Source organism: Schistocerca cancellata, chromosome 6, assembly GCF_023864275.1.
Source record: "Schistocerca cancellata isolate TAMUIC-IGC-003103 chromosome 6, iqSchCanc2.1, whole genome shotgun sequence".
NCBI lineage: Eukaryota > Metazoa > Arthropoda > Insecta > Orthoptera > Acrididae > Schistocerca > Schistocerca cancellata.
This window is the reverse complement of record NC_064631.1, coordinates 588406968-588430960: the sequence shown is the minus strand read 5'-3', so window position 1 is coordinate 588430960 and position 23993 is coordinate 588406968. Positions and strand designations below refer to the sequence as shown.

General features: G+C 40.7%; 1 protein-coding gene across 1 annotated transcript in view; it reads left to right on the top strand.

The window, feature by feature from the left end:
* Nucleotides 1-21328, top strand: part of LOC126190739 (solute carrier family 2, facilitated glucose transporter member 10-like) — a 68972-nt gene extending 47644 nt beyond the window's left edge. The window contains exons 6-7 of the mRNA XM_049931232.1: nt 7399-7531; nt 19446-21328. Coding sequence (XP_049787189.1) covers nt 7399-7531; nt 19446-19575 — 263 coding nt within the window. The 3' untranslated portion in view covers nt 19576-21328. The remainder of the gene's footprint in view (nt 1-7398; nt 7532-19445) is intronic.
* The last annotated feature ends 2665 nt before the right edge of the window (nt 21329-23993 follow it).

Sequence of the window (23993 nt, the reverse complement as noted above, 5' to 3'; positions counted from 1 at the left end):
CCCCAAAGGCAAAGTGTTAATCACTGATTGAGATGTGAACCAAACAGTCCAATGATGTTGACGTCATTCTGACATCTCTCATGGTTAATCTCCTGAGCCGATGCACCTTGATGTTGGCCTGTGGCACTCATCTCGCGCAAGACTGAACCTCCACCCATTGGGGGTTCTACTCCTTTGCGGTAAGACATGGCGAAAGTGCAACCCCCTTGATCATTGTAACCCATACTACAGTGGAACATTAATGAGTTCAGGACTCCAGTGGAGGAACATAAATTCCTAGCAGAAGAGCACCCCACGTGCTTATGCTAGCAGAAAATTCATTTTAAAGCGTCTGATGCCCCTATGTTAGGGGCTACATTTTCCATTCCAAGGATGACTTGACTGGGGAAAGGGCCAGTGGTAGGGTCACTGTGTTAGTCAGTAACTTGTGCCACCCCTCTGCCTTCCCCTGGCTACTGACCTGTGAGCAATTGAAGTTGAAATTCTAGTGTGTTAGAGAATAACTGTTTTTTGCTGTATTTACCTCCACAAGATGCTATAGACTCTGCGGCTGTCACAGATCTTGTAGAACAACTCTCTTACCCATTTCTCTGTTGGGTTACTTCAATGCCAGTAATGTATTTTGGGACATGGGACTCAAACCCAGCTTGCCCTAGGGGTCAAATTTTGGAGATTCTCATTACGTCTTGTGAGCTGTACATTCTCAACACGGGCAATGCCCCTAATTTCTCAGCTGCTACCTGGTATCCTCAACCATGGACCTCTCTTTCTGCTCTTCAGCCCTCACATATTCTGCTCTGTAAGAAGCAATGGATGATCTTCGTACCAGTGACTGCTTCCCATTGTGGATCCACCTACTGAATGGACTATTACCAGACGGAAAGCCACAGAAATGGATGGTCAACAGAGCCAACTGGCTGCTGTTCAGTCAGCTGGCTGTGTTGAACACCGAGGGAGCATCCAGGAATGGGTGGACCACATCACACGAATGATCCGCCATGCCACTGACTTACCCATCCTAAAATGATCAGGTCATCTTAGGAGGCAACCTTTGCCTTGGTTGACTAGTTAGTGGGGCTCAGCAATCCAGGTCAGGCATGTGGCTCTATAATGGTTTAAATTTGGCCCAACAGCAGACCCCCCCCCCCCCCCCCCCCGCCACTCCCCCTCGTTGTTTTAAGTCAAGAGAGCCAAGACTTCATACAAGATTAAGGAGAGCAATAAAAAAGGTCACAACAAGCATCCCTGGACTCTATCAACCATTCTACCTTCTCTACAAAAGTATAGGAAGCCATCAGCAGGATTTCCATTAAAAACAGTTGCTTACCATTAGCAGCAGTGCTGAAACAAGGCTATCTGCAAATGACACCCGGAGACATCTCACAGACGATGGCAGAGCATTTTGCTACGACTACTGCCACGCCAATCAGATGTGCCATGCCAATCAGATGTTCTGTTGCTGATGTGTGACCATAGAGAGGAGCCATTTGGGCCTCAGTGCCAATTATTATGAGTCTTATAAGTGCCTTTTTTCCATGTGGGAGCTGGATTTGGCATTGTCTGAGGCTTGTGATTCTGTACCTGGTCATGACGAAATGCTTTGACATTTACAGGCAGCTCCAAAGAAAATTATCCTCGAATGTCTGAACTGGGTATGGCAGACAGGCCACTTTCTCAACTACTAAACAGAGGCCATTTTTATATCTCTCCTCAAAACAAGGAAAGAACCCGATAGTTACTGGCGTGGTGCCTTAACATGCTGTGTAGGAAAGACCCTGGAACAAAAACCTTCATCCCCCCCTGGATGTTAGAGACAAGGCAACTCCTTTGCCACTCTCAATGTGCACTGAGAAGGTTTTGATCCAATGTTGACAATCTCACCATATCTGCTATCCAGCAAGCTTTCCTATGTAACCACTGCTGTTTTGGTATATCCTTTGACATCAGTAAGGTGTGCGATACTATTGGAGACAAGTTATTCTAGGGCAGCTCCACCAATGAGGCTCTCGTGGCTACCTGTTCATTCTCACAGCCCTTCCTCTGTAAGCCCTATTTAGATACTGAGTTGGTTAAGTGCTGTTGGGTCATTTTGAGCAGCAGAAAGGTAGTGGTCCACAAGGCAGTTGTATAATTGTTACCATCTTTGCCATAGCCATAAACAATATGATGTTTATGGTTAGGAGTCCTGGACAATGCTCCTTATTTGTGTATGATTTTGCAGTTTTCTGTTTATGCTCCAGTACTGCAACAATGACTTGCCAGTTGCAACTTACAGTGAAGAAGTTTTAAGAGTGTTCTTGCAAAGATGGGTTTTACATTTTCTGCCAATAAGTGTGTGTGTGTGTGTGTGTGTGTGTGTGTGTGTGTGTTCATTTGAATTGTTTGCATTGTCACTTTACTTCACCTAACTTGCATATGCAGGAAACCATTCAACCTTTTACAAATTTTGTGAGGTTTCTGGACCAATGTTACAACAAGAACGAACATGATTTATGGAACATAGTACTTTATAGAGCAACATGTAAGGTACAGGTTGTACATAGCATTGAACGTTTAGACTGGACAACAGTAACACAGTGTACAAAAAATAGGCCAAGCACTCATTTGTGATAGCTTAAATAATGCAATTTCTTTGGCCGCTCCCTAGAGTGCACTAGAAGGCTGATGTATGTGGCCTCTATAAGCACACCTGTGAACTGTATGGATGTGCGCTCTGAAACTGCGCACATCATCAATGAAGGTACGTCATACCTGCCTTCGGGGAGGGGGGGGGGGGGAGGGAGGAACCACTTACATACGTACATGCATATATCAAAATCACTATGCACCTAAATGCATGGCAGAGAAAGAAAAAGCACTGCTACCTTGGAAAAAAAAAAAAAACTCACAAGGCATTGAAATTACGAGTCATGGAAAAAACCAGTGACGGCACCAATGTCCATTTCATTGCTGGACAAAGGCAGCTGCTGCAGTATGTGGCTGGTAGGCACCAGCAGGTATGGGCAAAAGTGATGAGGGGGCAGGTTGGTGCGCTGGCCCCCACTCGTGAGAGACCATAGGGCAGGACTAGGGACTGTCTCTCCATAGTGATTTCCTCAATGAGGTCAGCAGTCAGCACTGGAGGCATCATAAGGGGTGTTGGAGATGATGGCCTCACTGCACCCAGCAATGGGAGGAGGTGGTGGCAGCGGCTGCGGCAGCAGGTGCAGCTGGGGCTGCACTGGTGATGGCAGTCATGGAGTGGGGGCAGAGGCAGAAACATCAGGCAGCGATCTGCCAGGTGAAACACCAGCTATCTGCAAGATAGCGATCCCCTCTGTGGTGCAAACCAGACTGTTTGCAGCACTGGAGCAGGCATCAGCAGCGTTGGGGTCGTGGGACGTGATGAACTCTTCAGAATAGGCCCCGAGTGTGCAGCCGCAGCTGGTCAAAGTGACGGGATGTTCGCCCATAGAAGTGCGGATGGCACATTGACTCTGGCCCCAGCGACGCTCAGTGATGGTAGGAACCAAGTTCGGCCGGTGACCAAATCCATGAGCACAGGTACAACTGGCCGGAAGAACCATCGGGGAGCCAGTGACACCGGCGGACACGGCATCAGACGCAGGGAGGTGAAGGAGGATCCACGGTTGGGGTCCTTGTTGCAGCTCTGCCTGGCTCTCATTCCACAGTGGAATGAAATGGTACGAATTCAATGACACGATGGCGGGCAGACTCTTTCATGGTAATGTGAACCTAAAAGCTGGTAACACAACCTAGCCCAGGGGAAGACAGAGATGAAAACTCGGAGCAGAGGGACTCCAGTTGCTGATACGGAACTTGATCTGAAAATAAATTTACCTCATCGGCAGTGGAGAAACCAAAAGTATTAAATGCATCTAACCTGAATAGGCCTGTGATATAGGAATGACCCACGACAAGGGAGGGTAGAGGGTTAACAAAAGATAAGAGACAGGAGTGGAAAACTGACCTAGTATCAGAATTTGCTGTTTATTGGAGCTAACGAACTTCTCTGAAACCTGTGTGAGGGGAGGGGAGCCCAAATCCACATATGTTTGTGTGTTTACTAAAGTCATTGCAGCTTCTGTGTCCACTTGCATTTTTAGTGCTGTATTAAACACACACAAGTTAACCAACAATTTGTTCAGAGAAATAGTTATTGTAGAAATATAGTTTATGTACATCGGTACTACTGTGTCTGCCATGTTTGAGGAGCAGTTACACACTGGTGCGCTGTGGCCTTTCTTTCAACACTTGTTGCAAACCGACCAACGCTTAGGGCATGCAGCAAGCTCATGTTTGATGAAGCAGTACGAGCAAGACAGAAGAGGGGCATGCGGCCACGGCTGTGACACGGCCTGTTGCTGCTGTGGCCGTAACCAATGCTACCCCATGCGACGTTGAATTGAAGGTTGTACTGCTGCAACAGCTTCCCCGTCATCCTGAACACTTGCAGTGTGCCTAACGGAGATTGATGAGCAACTTCTGATACCTCACTGTATGCAGCAATCTGATTGCCTCTGGCCTGTGACACTTTAAAGGACTGTGCTATGTTGATCACTTCCATAAGCATCACATTCTCACATTGAAGTGCTTTTTTGCAGATTTCCCTATCCAGATCCAAATGAATAATAACATCATGTTCCATGTGATCAGCATAGGATTTGTGGTGAGTACCAGTGACTAATTTACAACAATGGCTCAACCCATGTAATTCTACAGCCCAGGCTTTGTAAGATTGGATTGGGCATTTCTGACAATGGTGAAATTCTACACGCGTCGAAATGACGTGTGTTCTGTCACAGTAATAGGTTGAGAGAAGCTTGCACATTTCATCAAATGATAAGCTGGCCGGTTCTTGCAAAGGCACACGTTGGCCCAATGACTGATACATGTGTGGAGAAAGCCTGGAAAGAAAGCAAGCTCTACACAGGTTTGCATTTCCCAAGGAAAAAATGTGGAAATGTTGGTGTAATCATGCCTCGTAGGAGTCCCAGTCTTCAGCCGATTCATCATATGGTGGAAAGGGCGATGGTTGCACTGACTGGAGAGTAATAACTATATCTTGAAATTCTTCCATTTATCTGTGTTTGCATACATAAACAACAATATGAAGTTGTGGGTCCACCTTGATGCAAAACACTTTTGTTATTTGTTTGTTTATTCCCCCAAACTATTTTCAGTGACAAATATCTGCATCATCAGTGGGTTCTTTGATTCTTATTTACTGTATGTCATAGCATGATATTACAATTGTTGCCACTGTTTCTGACGTATTTTCTTTGTTTCTTTGTTGCCATTTTTCTCAGCATACATTGTGTCATCTGCAAGGCCGTTGGACAGTTCGCAGCTTATTTTAGACACATAGAAACATAACTTTTGCACCTTACTCGTGATCCGAAACATTATGCCATCTTGTTGTGGTTACCAGGTCTAAAGTACCTGAAGGCAAGGACCCAGAATATATTGAATGTCTTCAAGTGCCTTAGCCACAGGTCTTGGGGAGCAGACAGGTTGGGCCTGTTCCAGTTTTATAGAGGTTTCATGAGATCACAGCTGGACTATGAGTGCACAGTATACATCTCAGTGAGAGATCTTTGATGCTATCCACTACGAGAGGCTTAGGCTGGCCATGGGTGCTCAAAGGATGCCCTGTACAGAGTATTTGTGCTGAGGCTGGGTAGTTGTCACTTCCCATCTGGTGGAAACTGATCATGGTACATCAAGCGTATAAGTTCCTCGCTGCTCCAAATTCACCAGTGTATTGCACTGTTGCTTGTCCAGTTATGGAATGCATTTTCTTCAGTCGTCCATGATCAATGAGGCCCTTTGGAATCCATGTGAAGTGTGAGCTGCAGTCCCTTGTTGTGGGGTATATACTGATTCATATCGGAGATTTTAACCAACTACGACTCTGGTTACTGCAGAGGCAAAGAATAATTTTAGATTTAGTGCAGTACAGGATAGATTGCACTCCTACTTATGTTTTTACAATGATATTTTCCAATGTTTTAACTGAGCTCCACAACTAGTAACTGTATTCGTGGATTGGTCTAACCAGGCAGTTTTTGTTGGCTGCTATTTTGTTTTCCCTGATCATGTCCTCAGGATTTGGTTGTCTCCAACCTCATTGTTGTCGATGTCAAATTATTTGCATTCTTGAGGATGCTGGAGTAAGTGAGATGTGTCTTGCCTGTGAAATTCCTCGTCTGTTCCAACTCCCTTCATGTCCTTCAACCTCTGCAACCCTTGTATCCAGCAGATAAAGTAGTCTAGGATATCCAGGGTGCCCTTCTCCACTTATAAAGGCTGGGGAAGAATATGTCTTTCTGCTGGGTGGCAGGTCACATGGGTTTTACGAGGAATAAAGTGGCAGGTGTAGCAACCAAGCAGGCATGTCGTGATCTTCAGGTAGTTTAGTGTGTCATCTCCCGGCGTGCTATCACTTTTCTGTTTAGGTGCAGAGTCATGCATCAATGGGAAGAAGAGTGGCTCGAAGTGACAGACAATAAGCTGCATCCGGTAAAGTCCACTCCACCTCCTTCCACTCGTGTGGGGGGGGGGGGGGGGGTGAGGTGCTCCTTACTTGTCTTCCGCATAGGTCGCAACCCTCTGAAGCAAGGCTTCTTGTTCTGGCGAGAGGACCCTCCAATGCATGATGCTTGTGACGCATAGTTCTCTGTGTGCCACGTTTTGTTAGAATGTGTTTTATTTTCGGACCAGAGCGCAGCAGCTGATTTGCCAACAGATCTGCCCTCTATGTTAAGTTACTTTCAAATGGCTGTGGATAGAGTTTCATGGTTTAGTGATATGCTCAACTTGTTTCCTAAAATTTTTGGGAAGTGTTCTTAATGCATTAAAGGGTGAATGGCCCAGCCATATTTTTTGTAACTGCTCAGCCATTCACACTTACCTACGTTACTATTTTGGCTATCTCTCATGATTCTTGTATTTTCAGTTTTAGCGCCTTTTAAGATATTAGAGTGGCTTGCCCTGGTTTTTGTAAGTGGTGAGCTTCCATAGGGTTGGCATGCTTTACTCATTCTTTTGTGTTTTCTCTAGTGTAAATGCTTGTTCACAGGAAAAAATGTATAGTAGTGAATAATGCAATTTGTCTGCGACTGCTCATTAGTGTGCTTTTACTTCCATTTTCTCTGGTGTAAATGGGATTTAAACAATACATAGGAGCATTGTGCTTGGGCTGGCTTCTACAAATCCATATATTTTTCTTTAGTTTCTGTCATATAAGTTACATTTTTAAAGCTAAAGAGGAAAACTGAGAGTCACATGTGATTTCATTCTTTACTTTTAGTACACAAATTGTTGAGTTTACTATTGTGCAGCAGATATGTCATCATCAATTGATTTACTCTATAACTGGTTTCTCATTTGTTTCAGAGTCCCTTTCAGTGGCTGGAACGTTCCTCCTCAATAGTGTAGTGTGCATGATGGGAGTTTTACTGATATTTTTGTTTGTACCAGAAACTAAAGGCAAATCTTTACATCAGATTGCACAAGAACTGAAGAATGTGTAAGTATACATTTTTTACGCTTTTTTGCATTTTTAAAAATTTCTTAAAATGTTAGTGTTACAGTCTGTTAAAGAAACTGATTCGGTAATATGTTTCTTCTAACTGATTTTAGTGTTTCATTCTTTTTACTGAGGTATGACAATACTGAATGTAGACAACAGCTGTCTCTTCGTCTTAGCCCTGCTAGTGTGCATAGAATTTGTATTCTCCTAAACAGTGCTCTTATTTCAGTTTTCCAATGATAGTGATCTAGTTGTTATAGTCTCTTGATTTTATATTTTTGTTTTAATTTAACGTTGACCTTATATCTGTCGATAATTTTGTTGTTGGGAAGATCTTTCATTCCTTATTTCTTGTTATTGACTTTCCTTGTTGAGGATCTATTCAATTATGCTACTTGCTTGAACTACTCCAAGAAATTTCATTTCTGAAATCTTATTCTTACTGATGCCGTGACCTTTCTAGATTATTGATTCAGCCTTGTACAATAGAATTGTAATAGCCATTGTTTTTGTATATTCGGTTTCAACACGTGCTTTTACATCCAATACAAGACACACAAGCTTGACTGTATTGACTTACTGTTTCTTCACACAATTCTGATTATTTGAACAACCAAATTAAATGTACTTAGAGAGTCTTCCAGAAAAACACCAAATAAACAAACACTTCTTCTGTAATTCTTAGTTGGCATAAAGGGTTGCTCTTGCTACTGTCAAGAATGAAGTCACTTGCTAGACTATATAATGGAAACAAAAGTTTAGTTCTGCCATTCGTCTTGAAAACTAAGTTCTTTTATGAGTACGAATGATGTCAAATTAAATTTCTGTACTACAATCCTGTCCTAGTCCAGACCCTCCTAGCTGGTAGTGTCTGGTCCATGGTAGCGTGACGTCATGGTCAGAACAGCGGTGGCGAACAGTGAAATGGATGACGAAAGCTGCAGTCACTGCGGATCTAGTGATGATCATCACATCTGGGCAGGCAATGTCAAAGCTTTCTGCTGCTCCAGCGAGAGCTTAAATCCTCACTTCGTGGAGGATTACTTTGTTTTGATTGGCTGCAGAGCTGGGCTGCAGAAGCAGAACATAGTGCTGATCTGTGCATGCTGATTCTATTTGTGCGATGATTGTGATGTCAGTGCGACTGCTGAAGTCGTGCTCTGCTGGCGTTCTCGCTGACTTCCTTGCCCTGACAGAGTAGGAGTGGAGCCATAGGCGATTGAATATTTAGGGCAGCAGACATTCAGCTGCTGGCACTCTGTGGTAGGTGCGCCACAGCACCTGCAGCAAAGTTCTTCTACACTCTCCTATTCTGTCGCTCTTCTGCAACAACTTAAGTAACTTGTTGATGGTACCTCTGTAACACTCATGTGTGGCACTGTGTGCAGCATAGCAGAACACAATCTAAGTTCATTTACTATTAAAGCAAGGCATTACTGTGTTTTTGCCTTTTGAAAAATTAATAATTACACATCTTTGTTAGAGTATGTAGCAGACATATGGTTTCCACCAAATCCTACAGATCAAAATGGTGCAGTTGTAAGACACCGAACTCGCATTCAGGAGGATAGCGTGTCTCTCTCAGTCCAGACTTGTGCTCTGTGTCTAATGATCTAGTTGTAAGTGGAAAATTAAATCTTAATCTTCCTTCTTTACTTCAAACAGATCCTCTCCAGAAGAGTTGTAACACTTCGGTCACTGATAAATAATAGTGTATGAATTGCTTTGTTTAAAATAACATCCTTGCAGACCAATTGATTTTCAATAACAGTTGCCATAGTCACATTCATGCACGTGATCTCCAATAAAAAATGTTCCTGGATCTTGACATTGAACATTAGCATAAATGAAAGTGTCATAGATATGTACAGCCCTATTAATGGAAACAAATTGTTACAAAATGATGAATGGTAAGATATCTCCCCTAATTCATATGCTCCAGAATTAGATCCATTTGTGAGTGATGCTAAGAAAGTGGCAATGGCCCTTCCCTTACGCATCTGCTAGTCATCATGAACATTGGACTGTGTTCTTTAGGACAAAAGAAAATTTATTTTTCATCGTAATCCCCTTTTATATCATTGCATTTACTCATTTTGGAATTTAGACTATTGGAATTTCGTGTGTAAGGCTTTTCCTGATGCACAGTGTTTTTCTTGTAATGTTTCTCACTGCAGTTAATTGATCATTTCTGTAACATACTCATTCTGATGAATCAAACCCATGATCTACACAAAAGTGTAAGTAACACGTAGAAAAGTTATATAATCCAAATGTGTCTTTTTAGTTTTGGAGTCAAGGTGTGTGAGACAAACTTTACACACACTTTTCTCTTCTTCAAAACAGTCTGGAGAATGTCTTGAACACTGATTTAGACATGTTACTCCACTGCAATTTGTTACACAACAATGTTGGCATGCTATGGGTGGATGTCCGCTGCTTAACACTACCTGCTTACATGTTTCTGGTTGAAAGCGCGTCTATTGTTTACAGTTGTTAGTTCAAGATGCAACAGTAGTTACCACATTGACATCACTTATATGCCGGAAATAAAATCTGTCTTGGAACTGTTTCAGTGCATCGTGTGTGACTCTGGAAGCTGGTGTATGCTTTGTGCATCCATCTTTTTATAGACACATAAGTTTCTACAAACTTTCACCTGTCACCATTTCTTCATCATTTATTTGCTCTGAGAGTGCAACAGTCTCTGTTTCCTCAGCATTTTCTGACTTTTGTTATTTAACCCTGGTGGATCTTTTCTGCCCTTAATACACTTCCTTGGCACACATTTCTCCAGAGCACTATTTAAGAAACTCTGCCCATAATTCTTCTACATCCACAATATTTGAAATAATGTTCTCCATTCATTGTCTAAGTAGGATGCTAATAATTGCTCATCTATTCTTTCCAGTACAAAATCTCTTGTAGCATTCTTTGTGGGTCTGTTAACTCCAGTAACCAGTATGATATCATGATCACTAAACCTTATCTCTGTAGTGACACCGTCAATAATGTCAGGCCTGTCCATAGCTACAAGGTTGAAAAATTTCCATGGCTTGTGGGATGTCGAACTTGCTGCACAAGATAATATTAAGAAAATGTGTTCAGAAGTACTTCACAAGAGTGCCTCTCCATACCACTGCAATGAATCGATAGACTTGTATGAATGGGCAGTAGATCCACCTTCCTCGGTGTGGGTGCACAAGTACATCCAACCTCCTAGGGGAATCCCATGGCAGCTAGCATGGAGGAAATGGACAGGGACTGCGGATAGGAAGCACTTATAGGGAATGTAGATTGGCCATGAGATGTGCCGAGATAGTCCGCGCAGTTGCGGTAACATTGTGTCCCATGATGCAGTGGTTGATGAACTGCACTGATTCTACATAATGTCCCAATGCAACTTCCATCAGTAATCCCTTCCCTTTCCTTTCCTTTCTCCCCTCCTCCACCTTCAATTTACAGAGAATCAATACGTTCCAGTTGCAGCCACATGGAACAGAAAATGGCATATATGCCCAGCTATTTGTAAATTGATTTACTTGTCTACAAAGTACACATGGTACAAACATGTATGAAATGAAAGGGCAAGAATTATCGTACAGAAATGATGTATCAGATGTTGCAAAAAGGTGAACATTGCAGCAAAACACATGCAGTTTCTCGCTGTTGTGCGGCACACAAAATGGTCTGAGTTTTGGGCATCTATCCTAGGAACTATTCACTTTAAAACATTACAGTTTGAAACATATTTGTCTGATATTAATGAGATTTCAGTATGTTAAGAAATGGCACTCCCAGACCATCGCTTCTGGTTGTCAGGCCATATGGTGGGTGACAGGTCGATATCCAGGGCATCTCCAGACACATCTTCATTAGTCATCTGGGCTCAGTTCAAAGCGGGACTCATCCCTGCAGACAATTCTGCTCCTGTCAATGGGATTCTAGGTTGAAGATATGTCTGGACAAATCCCAGACAGCAGTGGGATACTAACCTAACTGTTGCCTGCCATATGGCCTGACAATGAGGAGGGATGGTGGGATGCCACTTTTTTTCATAGCAAGACCCTTTTGATTGTCATCCGCAGCACCCTTACAGCACAGTGGTGTGTCACTGATATTCTGTGCCCCATTTTGTTGCCTTTTGTGGCAAGTCATCCTGGGCTTACATTTCAGCAAGATAATGCCCGCCTGCACAGAGCAAGAGTTTCTACTGCTTGTCTTCATGCTCACCAAACCCTACTTTAACCGGCAAGGTCACCAGATCTCTCTCCAATTGAGGACATTTGGAGCATTATGGGAAGGCCTTCCAGCCAGCTTGGGATTTTGATGATCTAGTGCACCAGTTGGACAGAATTTGGCATGATATCCCCCAGAAGGACATCCAACAACTCTATCAATCAATGCCAAACCAAATAACTACTTGCATAAGGGCGGAGGTGGACCAACATGCTGTTGACCTGCTCAATTTGTGAAGTTCTTTCTCTTGAATAAATCATCAATTTTTTATGAAATTGTAAGCAATAACAGAATACATAAATAATAATAATAATAATGCTTTTAATACTTACCAATACTTACTGTACCACGTATCATCTGGCAGAAAAGGTTCATACTGTACCATCAAATAGCTTCCCCACTAGCCACATGTCACGTAGATCCAGTAATGTCTATACCAACTGTACACAAACAACCTGCCCATATAGTGTATTCTTAACAATTAAAATCAACACCTCTAGAATTACCTTTTGTACGCAATTGACACAGCTGGTCAAAGTCTTTCTGAATTATTTAATTTTATACGACATTATGCTAAGCACATCAGTTAATCAACAATTATTTGAAGCTTTACAGTAATAATTGACAATTTCAGTCAAAGTCTATCTATCATAATATATTTTTTCCTTTATATTCTCCACTGAACACCTATGGGCTTCAGGATTTTTTTTTAGATGCTTAGGTCTACTTCATTTAATACCAACAGTTCCAATTAGAGCCCATTAATAATTACATATCTTATGAGTCAGGAACTGGAAACAGCCTTGCCGCAGTGGATACACTGGTTCCCGTGAGATCATCGAAGTTAAGCGCTGTTGGGCGTGGTCGGCACTTGGATGGTTGACCGTTCAGGCCGCCATGCGCTGTTGCCATTTTTCAGGGTGCACTCAGCCTTGTGATGCCAATTGAGGAGCTACTCGACCGAATAGTAGCGGCTTCGGTCGAGAATACCATCAAAACGACCGGGAGAGCGGTGTGCTGACCCCACGCCCCTCCTATCCGCATCCTCCACTGAGGATGACACGGTGGTCAGATGGTCCCAGTAGGCCACTCGTGGCCTGAAGATGGAGTGCTTTAGGAGTCAGGAACTATTACCAGTAATAGATGTGTGTCTCTTAACTATCTCATACATAATTTATATTATATTATGATCAGACACTAGAATAGGTAATAGGATAAAGTATTAGTATAATACCCTTTTCGTATTTGTTCTTCAAGACATGAGAACTGATGCTATCACTGTTACACAATATTATCATAATTGATCTCTCTTCTTTTTACTTGTCCAGTTGTGTTATAGTGTCTCCCACAGGTAACACAAAGCCCTTCATTATCTGTTCAATAAGCCCTTGTTAGTCCTGTTTGGTAGAGGTGCCACACACTTGAGCAATATTCTAGGATATGTCACACAAATGATTTGTGTGCAGTCTCCTTTGTAGACTGATTGCATGTCTCTAGTATTCTGCCAATTTATCAGTCTGTCAACTGCTTTTTCTATGACAGAGACTGTCTGATCATTCTGTTCCATAGCCCTACACATCGTTACATGCATGAATTTGTATGAGTCGACTGATTACAACTGCAGCTCATTGATATTATAGTCATAGGATACTAAGCTTCTTTTTTTCCATTTGGGCAGTGCACAATTTTACATTGCTCAACATTTAAAGCAAGTTGCGCCACTTTGAAATCTTATCAAGAGCTGACTAAATATTTGGACAGCTTTTTTCAGACAGTATTTGATAATAGATAACTGCATCATCCGCAGAAAGGCTGAGCTTGTTATTACTATTGTCTGCAAGATCATTGATACAGTATTTGAACAGGGTCGCTCACAACACCCTTGCCTGGGACACACATGAATTTATGTCAATGGCTCTCCATCTGAGATACCATGCTCCATTCTCCCTACCAAAAAATTCTCAGCCCAGTTATAAAGACCCTTGTAAATTTGATAATAAGCATAGATATGGTACTGATTCAAATAATTTTCGGAAATCGAGGAATACTGCATCGTCCTGCCTGCCTTGATCCATAGCTTTCAGTATATCGTGTGAGACTTGTACAAGTTGGGTTTCAAATGATTTATGTTTTCGGTATCTTCCTGATTCTCTTGGAGGATGTCATTCTGTTAGCGATATTTTGTTATGTTTGAGCTCAGAGTATATTTCAAGATTCAACAACAAATGGATGTCAAGGCCTCTGAGAGGAAATCAAACTCTAATCTTCTTTCCATTCTGTGAAGATGGGTTGCAAGCAGTGGTACACATATTGGAGGTGATAGCTTCTTTACCCCATAGCTTACAGTTTGGATAACATATCGGTTCAGTGTCCAACATTGAACTGGAAAGCGGTTTTCTGTACTGTGGCAAGTGTGTCTGCTGTTACAATTTGTGATAGTTGATGGCACCCTGTCACAATTTCCTGTTACCTACAGCAATTGACGTGGAGGTGTTGGTTTATTCCTAAATTGACTAAAAAATGGAGTATTTTATATGTTGGGCATGTGCAACATGGGCATGATCAGATCCAGTTCACCACCAGCGATGATGGGTGAAGCTTTGAAAATGCCAGCCACTCGTTCTGGCGAAATGTCAGTAAAATCATTAGACAAACGTCGACCGAAGAACCCGAGACAGAAGCCAACAGACTGTTTGTCAACAAGTGGCCACAAAAGCCTTAACAATTTTGTATTATCAGATTTGTTGATGTTGCTTGCATGCCCATACTGTGGTTGACAGTCATGCAGGTGACCAGCAAAAGGTCTGACGACCCCTGTCGTGACAAAGTGAACTATTTCATTTGATATGTTGACAGAACTTTTTTCTCCAAAACAACAGCTATTTCTCAAATAGTTGTTCATTAGTGTATTATTATTATTATTATTATTATTATTATTATTATTATTATTATACTGATGTTTAATACTTATTTATATCAAGCAGTGTTAAACTTGTAAGTACATTTACTTCTTCATTGAAAATGCTGTCAAGTTAAATGTGTTGTTAGAGCTTAGAACTCCCATGGCTTTTTCATCCCTCTCTCATCTATATACCTAATTTCCACCAGTTTAAAATAAGCTAAGCATTGAATAAAGTATCTATGTTTAGTATTGAGTTTTTGGAGAAAAACAGTTGTAAGCTTATCTGAATAAAGAACTTGTGGTAACTGAATGTTGAGCAATAAAGCTGTTTGCATTCACTAATATTGAAGGAGTGTTAGTGATTTTTTGTAATGAAAACTGCAGCACTTTTTGATATGACATTCTCTTTCTAGTGGTTCATGGTGTGGGTTCCTGTAGTCATGTCCTAGTTCATGAACCACGGGCAACGTATGAGTGGCCAAGTAAGTGGTCCCGACAGTTGGGATACCAGTTACTTTGGAATAAGGCTGGGCATCTCGGACATATTCTGAGTCGTGGTCACCTTTGTGCTCATACGGCAAAGACTACCAAATCCACCGGTTAGTCCCTCAGCCATTAGGGGTAAAACCCAGTGGGACTCGGGGCAAGTAAGGCTAGCAACCTGCTTCCCTGGTACTTTAAATATGATGCTGGCAACAATCAGAGCAAAATGCCTCGGACCTTTGGAGGTGACGGAGTCCCACCTCTAACTGACAAACCAGGGACTCCTAAGATACGACTTGGCAAACAAATGGTAATGAGATGGGGAGCTATTAATATCAATGGGGGCTACTCTGGGAAGAAGGTAGAGCTGGCAGAGGCTGCAAATAAGATGGGGCTGGACGTTTTAGCTGTTAGTGACATTCGGGTAAGGGGTGAGAAAGAAGAGGAAGTGGGAGAATACAAGGTCTACCTGTCAGGAGTCAAAGCAGGAATAGCACAATGGGGAGTAGGGCTTTACATCAGGAAAGAAATGGAACCCAGCGTAGTTGCAATAAGGCATGTAAACGAACGACTGATGTGGATAGATTTGACAGTGTCTAGCAAGAAAATTAGGATTGTGTCAGTATATTCGCATTGTGAAGGGACAGATCAAGATAAGATGAATCATTTTTATGAGGCACTCAGTGATGTAGTTGTTAGAGTAAAGGACAAGGACAGTGTTCTGCTCATGGGTGATTTTAACGCCAGGATTGGAAATCGAACAGAAGGGTATGAAAAGGTTATGGGTAAATTTGGAGAGGATATGGAGGCCAACAGGAACGGGAAACAACTCTTGGATTTCTGTGCCAGTATGGGCTTAGTAATCACAAACTCCTTTTTTAAACATAAGAACATTCACCGGTATACTTGGGAAGGCAGGGGAACCAGATCTGTCATTGACTATATAATAACAGATCAGGAATTCAGGAAGGCTGTGAGGGACACACGTGTATTCAGGGGATTCTTTGATGACACTGATCATTATTTAATCTGCAGTGAAATTGGGATTGTGAGGCCGAAAGTGCAGCAGGTCAGGTCCATATGTAGGAGGATAAGAGTGGAGAAACTTCAGGATAAGGAAAATCAGGCACAAGTACATAACAGCGATCTCAGAAAGGTACCAGTTAGTTGAATGTAGTCAATTACAGTCATTGGAAAAGGAATGGACAAGGTACAGGGACACAGTACTAGAAGTGGCTAGAGAATGTCTTGGAACAGTAGTGTGTAAAAGTAGAATGAAGCAAACAGCTTGGTGGAATGATACAGTTAAGGCAGCCTGTAAAAGGAAAAAGAAGGCGTATCAAAAATGGCTACATACCAGAACCCAGGTAGACAGAGAAAGTTATATTGAAGAAAGAAACAAAGCCAAACAGATAATTGCAGCATCCAAGAAGAAATCTTGGGAAGACTTTGGAAACAGGTTGGAGACTATGGGTCAAGCTGCTGGAAAACCATTCTGGAGTGTAATTAGCAGTCTTCGAAAGGGAGGTAAGAAGGAAATGACAAGTATTTTGGACAGGTCAGGAAAACTGCTGGTGAATCCTGTGGATGCCTTGGGCAGATGGAGGGAATATTTTGAAAAGTTGCTGAATGTAGGTGAAAATGCGATCAGTAATGTTTCAGATTTCGAGGTAGAATGGGATAGGAATGATGATGGAAATAGGATCACATTTGAGGAAGTGGAAAAAATGGTCAATAGATTGCAGTGCAATAAAGCGGCTGGGATGGATGAAATTAAGTCGGAACTCATCAAATACAGTGGAATGTCAGGTCTTAAATGGCTACACAGGATAATTGAAATGGCCTGGGAGTCAGGACAGGTTCCATCAGACTGGACAAAAGCAGTAATCACACCAATCTTTAAACATGGAAACAGAAAAGATTGTAACAACTACAGAGGTATCTCTTTAATAAGCGTTGTGGGTAAAATCTTCTCAGGTATTGTTGAAAGGAAAGTGCGAGTATTAGTTGAGGACCAATTGGATGAAAATCAGTGTGGGTTTAGGCCTCTTAGAGGTTGTCAGGACCAGATCTTTAGCTTACGGCAAATAATGGAGAAGTGTTATGAGTGGAACAGGGAATTGTATCTATGCTTTATAGATCTAGAAAAGGCATATGACCGGGTTCCTAGGAGGAAGTTATTGTCTGTGCTACAAGATTATGGAATAGGAGGCAAACTTTTGCAAGCAATTAAAGGTCTTTACATGGATAGTCAGGCAGCAGTTAGAGTTGACGGTAAATTGAGTTCATGGTTCAGAGTAGTTTCAGGGGTAAGACAAGGCTGCAACCTGTCTCCACTGTTGTTCATATTATTTATGGATCATATGTTGAAAACAATAGACTGGCTGGGTGAGATTAAGATATGTGAACACAAAATAAGCAGTCTTGCATATGCAGATGACTTAGTTGTGATGGCAGATTCGATTGAAAGTTTGCAAAGTAATATTTCAGAGCTAGTTCAGAAATGTAAGGACTATGGTATGAAGATTAGCATCTCCAAAACGAAAGTAATGTCAGTGGGAAAGAAATATAAACGGATTGAGTGCCAAATAGGAGGAACAAAGTTAGAACAGGTGGACGGTTTGAAGTACTTAGGATGCATACTCTCACAGGATGGCAACATAGTGAAAGAACTGGAAGCGAGGTGTAGCAAAGCTAATGCAGTGAGCGCTCAGCTACGTTCTACTCTCTTCTGCAAGAAGGAAGTCAGTGCCAAGACTAAGTTATCTGTGCACCGTTCAATCTTTCGACCAACTTTGTTGTATGGGAGCGAAAGCTGGGTGGATTCAGGTTACCTTATCAACAAGGTTGAGGTTACGGATATGAAAGTAGCTAGGATGATTGCAGGTACTAGTAGATGGGAACAATGGCAGGAGGGTGTCCACAATGAAGAAATCAAAGAAAAACTGGGAATGAACTCTATAGATGTAGCAGTCAGGGCGAACAGGCTTAGATGGTGGGGTCATGTTACACGCATGGGAGAAGCAAGGTTACCCAAGAGACTCATGGATTCAGCAGTAGAGGGTAGGAGGAGTCGGGGCAGACCTAGGAGAAGGTACCTGGATTCGGTTAAGAATGATTTTGAAGTAATAGGTTTAACATCAGAAGAGGCACCAATGTTAGCACTGAATAGGGGATCATGGAGGAACTGTATAAGGGGGGCTATGCTCCAGACTGAACGCTGAAAGGCATAATCAGTCTTAAATGATGATGATGATGATGATGATGATGATGATGATGATTCTCTTTCTAATAAGATTTTTTGGTGTATTAAATCACCCTCATTGTGATACTCCTTACATACAATACAATGTGTTTTGTACTATTGAGGATACTTACTTGACAGCTCTTTGAAAGTTTCAGATTCACTACATTGTTCATTCAGTCATCATCCATAATGACAACTGCACAATTCAGCCATTCTGCCATGTAGTGATGTAACAATTTCTCTGTTGTTACTTTTACAAAGCAGCACTTGAAGTTCATGCAATAAGTTTCTTTCTGATAGTAGTTGTTTTGTGTGCCCTTTCATTCATAGTGTGAAGACACACTAATTGCACAAAGCAGTCATTGTAGATACGCGAAAGACTTTTACTTAAGGTAAAAATGCTAACTCAAAATAAGGATGTGTGTGCGAAATAGACTTAGCACTCAACACATGGAGGAGGCACTGAACAGTGGACAGAGGTTTCACTCTCAACACACAGAGGAGGCACTGAATAGTAGACAGAGGTTTAGATCCTTCTTGTTTCTTTTTTGTGTCTTGCTAGTGGTAAATTTGTTTTTGCAGTAATGCTAGTAGTAATATATTTGTACTTACTTTGTAGAGGAATTTCTGTCATAAATATTTCATATGTGATTGCAGCACACATTATTAAAAATACTTGCATAAAACTTGTCAGAGATATTGGTGACTGTGGTGTAAGTGAGGGGTACTAAAACAGAGGAGAGAAAAAAAAATCCATTCTTCTGTGGTTGAACTTCAAACACATTACCTTGTCAGTAGGCAAGATGAACAGGATATATACACATTTTTATTTTAGCATTTTATATTTCCTATTGCTATTTCCTTCCAATGATAGAGATATGTTTACTGTTACTGTGTCAGTGATTCATTAGTAAGCACCTCTTCTATGTCTCACATACCATCAATCTCTGTATTTGACTTTTGATTTTTGCTTTAGGAAATATTTCTTTATGTTTTGCACAAGTCTAAATTAGCTCTTCATTTTTCTTTTCTCATTTCAGGTCCCCCAAAACACGAATGTACCAAAATCTCCATGGTCTGCCATGCTTAAGTAATAATGAGTGGCTTCTGCACAAATCAAGACAGTATCGTCAAGTTTCTCATTCTGGAATGGAGAGCACAGTAATTTGAAGATATATATTGTAATTTATTTTCTTACCACTTGCAGCTTTGAACACAATGACAGCATATGACTTTATATGGCTTCATAATGTTTGGCAGCTTATTTGACTTTTATAACTTCTGTCAAAGTGTAGAGATCCTCAGGACAGTGAGATGCAAAAATACATGCTAGGAAACCCCCCAGCAAAGCTGTCACATTAGGCCTTGTATTGCTGAGATTTGAAAATGCTGCATCCCAAAGGTCATAACACCTGAAGGCTAGCTGAAGCTGTTGGTCACAATTACTTGAGAACCACAGAATAATAAAAATGTAATGACAGTTGTATCACACAATGTGGTAGTGACATAATGATAAATCAAAGTTGAGAATGCACAAATAAGGGCTTTCTCTTTGGGGGCTACACTGTGTTCCTAATGTAGACTTGAAGATAGATTTGGAAATTAATCATGCTCTTTCAGGATTAATACAGTAAGTTTCCCATTAATGCAACTATTCATCGAATTTTGCGATGGGACTCTACTACTAAGGCCGAATCTTTTACTGAAGTAGTAGTGCATTGTATTCAAAATTCTCTCTTGGCTCTCCAATAATATCAACATTATTCCTGATGCTACACATTATTAATATCCTGTCATTATGTTACATGCTGGTAATTCATAGACAGTTTGAACATACTGATCTGCTCCTATTACTGGACTTATGTAACATGAATGAATTGTAATTTGAACCAGTTGACATTCACTCTAATCATATTTAAAACAATTGCACCAATTTTGTATGTAAATGATGTACACGTTCCTGCATATTATACTGAGGTAACTGTTTCTTCCCCTTATAAACTAGTTTTGTAAAATGTTTGTCTTGCTGTACATTTCAGCCTTTATGTATTAGGCATATCCTGAACTTTGTGCTTCCTGTCAGAAGGGCAAGTAACTTTTATGTAATGTAAATATTTTTCTCATATTCACTGTAAACAAATTTATACTATGACACATTTTGACTTGGTCATTCATCAAGTAACTTTATTCACTATTGCACACTGCCTCATCAATACTGCTTTAAGAATGTAACTTTTGTGTTTATAATGTTTTTATTTTTCATTTTATACTGGAAATATAAAAGTATTGTAGAATGTAAGGAGATAATTGCTTCAGCTTTAACATTACTTTAGTTAAATTTTAAGACTTTAATTATATTTTAAGTTTTGTGAAAATATTTTAGAGCTCTTGTTTGTATTTAGTCAGCAGTATGTTATTTTAAATAATTGCTAAGTGATGTACAAGTTTCTCATAGATGAACATTTAAAAAAAAATCAATTGGGTCTTAAACAGATAATAAGAGTTGTCTTGCTTCAGTTTAGTCATAAAAGAATTTCATCTATAGAGGCAGATTCCAGCAGATACAAGTCACCCTTTCTAGGAACTGTACTTTGTTTAGTCAAGAAAACAAATTTAGAAAAATATAATTTTGTACTATAAAGTTAACTATGTTAGTTAGCTTAACATTTCCTAAATATTTATGATGGTATAACCTTTGTTCTCTTATAACTTCATCAGTTATTCCATTTTGTCAGTGTAATGTCTTTTGACTCAATTTTTAGTGTTGTCACAGAAATTTTTTACCTTTAAAAGTCGGACCATTTTCAATAGTAACCTGCTGTTTTTAACATTTGCATGATTATGACAAGTACTGTTGCACATCTCTCTCTCTCTCTCTCTCTCTCTCTCTCTCTCTGTGTGTGTGTGTGTATGTGTGTGTGTGTGTGTGTGTGAGTGAGTGTGTGTGTGTGTGTGTGCGCGCGCGTGCAGTGAATGCACGCTTACATTTTTTTTTACTGCTTTTATTATTTATGAACTGTATTTTGCTACATCCAGCCGCCTTAACTGTACCGGCTTCTCTTTTTCATTTGATAATCAAGCAGGTGGTCAAATTGTTATGTCAGGGATTTTATAGAATTGTGAAGAGAAAAACAAGGTGATGATTTGAATGTTGTTAGAAATTTTACATACAGATTGTGCTCATTGCTCAACAGGTCCTCTCATTCCTTCCTTTTCTGCAAATAAGTAATGTAATTTTTCATTATCATACACAAATGTCCAGACTTAGTGTACCACAATGCTCTGTAGTTCTCATTTTTTAAATAGTTGTTGCCTATAACTAACAGTCAAGACCTTGTTAGCATTTAGAAAATACAAAGTTTACAAGTTACTCCAATGCAATAGGTGGAGTGAGCCTTGGCTGGTGCATGTATGAATCTGTATTTGATATTTATATGTGATGCATTGTAAACAGTCTGGAATCTCAGAATTTAGTGAATTCCTGCAAATGATAGATGTGGCATGTCTACAGTAAGTTACATCTGGTCTCCTCAGGTATCTGAAAATTTTATCTATTAGTTTGAGCAAGTTGTTATTTATTCAGTAAGTACATTACATATCATAATAGAGGAAAGTACTTCAGGAACATGAAAAATACACATCAACCTATCACCAAATCAGACAAAGTAGGGACACAAAGCAGTTAAGGACAGTAAACTTCCTTTATGGGAAGTTAAATGTCAGGCGTGTAAAATTCCCTATGTTCTATATAAACTGTTTCACTACCAGCATTTGTAACAAGGTAAATTTCATAAGAACATTTCAGGACGATCTGCATTGTATATGTACGGTATAGCAAATAAATGCACCAGAAGATCAGGTAGCTACTGTTCAATAATGATGATCAAAAGTGCAGATATTAATCATTGGACTGTGACAAATGGAACTTAGTCAGTCTGTGAGTGTTGCATGCAATTTGAATCCCTCTCATACAATCAGTAAATATACAGAATGAAACTTGCACAAAATAGAGAAGAACAAAACTTTGCTAATCAGTTTAAAATGTGGTAGCTTACTAAGAACCAGGCACAGGGTAAGGTTTGGACAGAAGGGGTGGGGGGCAGACTCCATTGCCTGCTGAGACTTGTAGGATTGCTACCTACCGCGTAAAAGATACGTCAAGTTGCAGACAGGCACAATTAAATGATGCTTACATAAAGCTTTCGGCCACAGCCTTCATCAGTAAATGAGACACATACACCATTCGCACGCACTAGCAAGCATACCTCGTGCACAAATGACCGCCAACTGAGTCTTTTGTTGTCTTGCAGAATAGGGCAACAACTATCCAAGAACAACCAGACTGTTGTCTTTTCCTTGCAGCTTCACCTGTGCATGCATTCAAGACATATTGATGAACACACATTCTCCTCCTCTCCCTCTCTGTGTCCACCTCTTCCTGCCTCTGTTTGTCCATAATTATTTTGTTTCTAAAATATACAGTAATGATGAATTTGTGATGATAGATTTGTGTAGTATGTTTTGTTACCAACAGTTCAGTTTTCTATGGCCTTCAGTACTGATCTTCAGCAGTGTAGTGGGATACTCGTTCTTTGAAGCCAATTGTGTAAATATTTTATCTTTCAGTGGAGGAAAAAAATGTGTTCAATGATGTCCTACAAGCAACAAAACTGATCAATGAAAATTTTCATTTCATACAATATGTCCAAGAGTAGTAAATATAATTCTGTAACTGAAACAGTTGTATGAAAAAAAAACTCAACCATTCACTACATAGCTGAACACGGTACTGTGCACTCGTGTGTGTGAGCACATAACGTTAACTGTGGGAATGTGTTTGCACTGGTAACAAATTATGAACAATAGTTATAGTAATCAAAATGTGTTTAGTGCCAAACTGCTACTCAGCACTACCTCTGTAAGGTGAGTGTTTTAGCTACGGAATTAAATTAACCCTGTTTTACACAGTTGTCAACAAAGGAATTCACAGTGCTACAAATTATTGCTTTCCATGATGTAACCATGTGATTATAAAGTTTGATCTATCACTTAAGTGCAGAAGACGAGAATCCAGTTTGTTAAAACATTAATGTTCAAGAAACAGAGCATTATTTGAAATCTCATTAACAGTTACTATAGAAATCATATTTTTAATTATAAAACAGTGGGAAATCCAGTTATGAAAAACATAGACTGCTACACGCTGTAAAGATGACACATTGAGTTGCAGACAAGCACAATGAAAAGACTGTTACACACTGAGCTTTCGGTCAAAGCATTCAGAAAAGAATGAAAAACTCGCATTCACACAAACATGAGCACCATCTCCGCTGCTTTGACCACACTACAGCTGTTGCACTGAATGGAAGCAGCAATCTGTAGTTGGACAGTTAAGGGGGAGAGGTAGCAGGGTATAGGTAGGGGGTGAGAAGAGCGCTGTTTGGCAGAGCATGCAGGTGCTAGAAGGCAGCAGGAAAAGTGTGGGAGGTGCAGCATCGGGAGCTTGTAGGTGGGGCAGGGGGGTGGGGGGGGGGGGGGGGAGGAGGAAAGTGGAAGAGGAGAGGAGCAGAGGAGGAAGAAGACTGGTG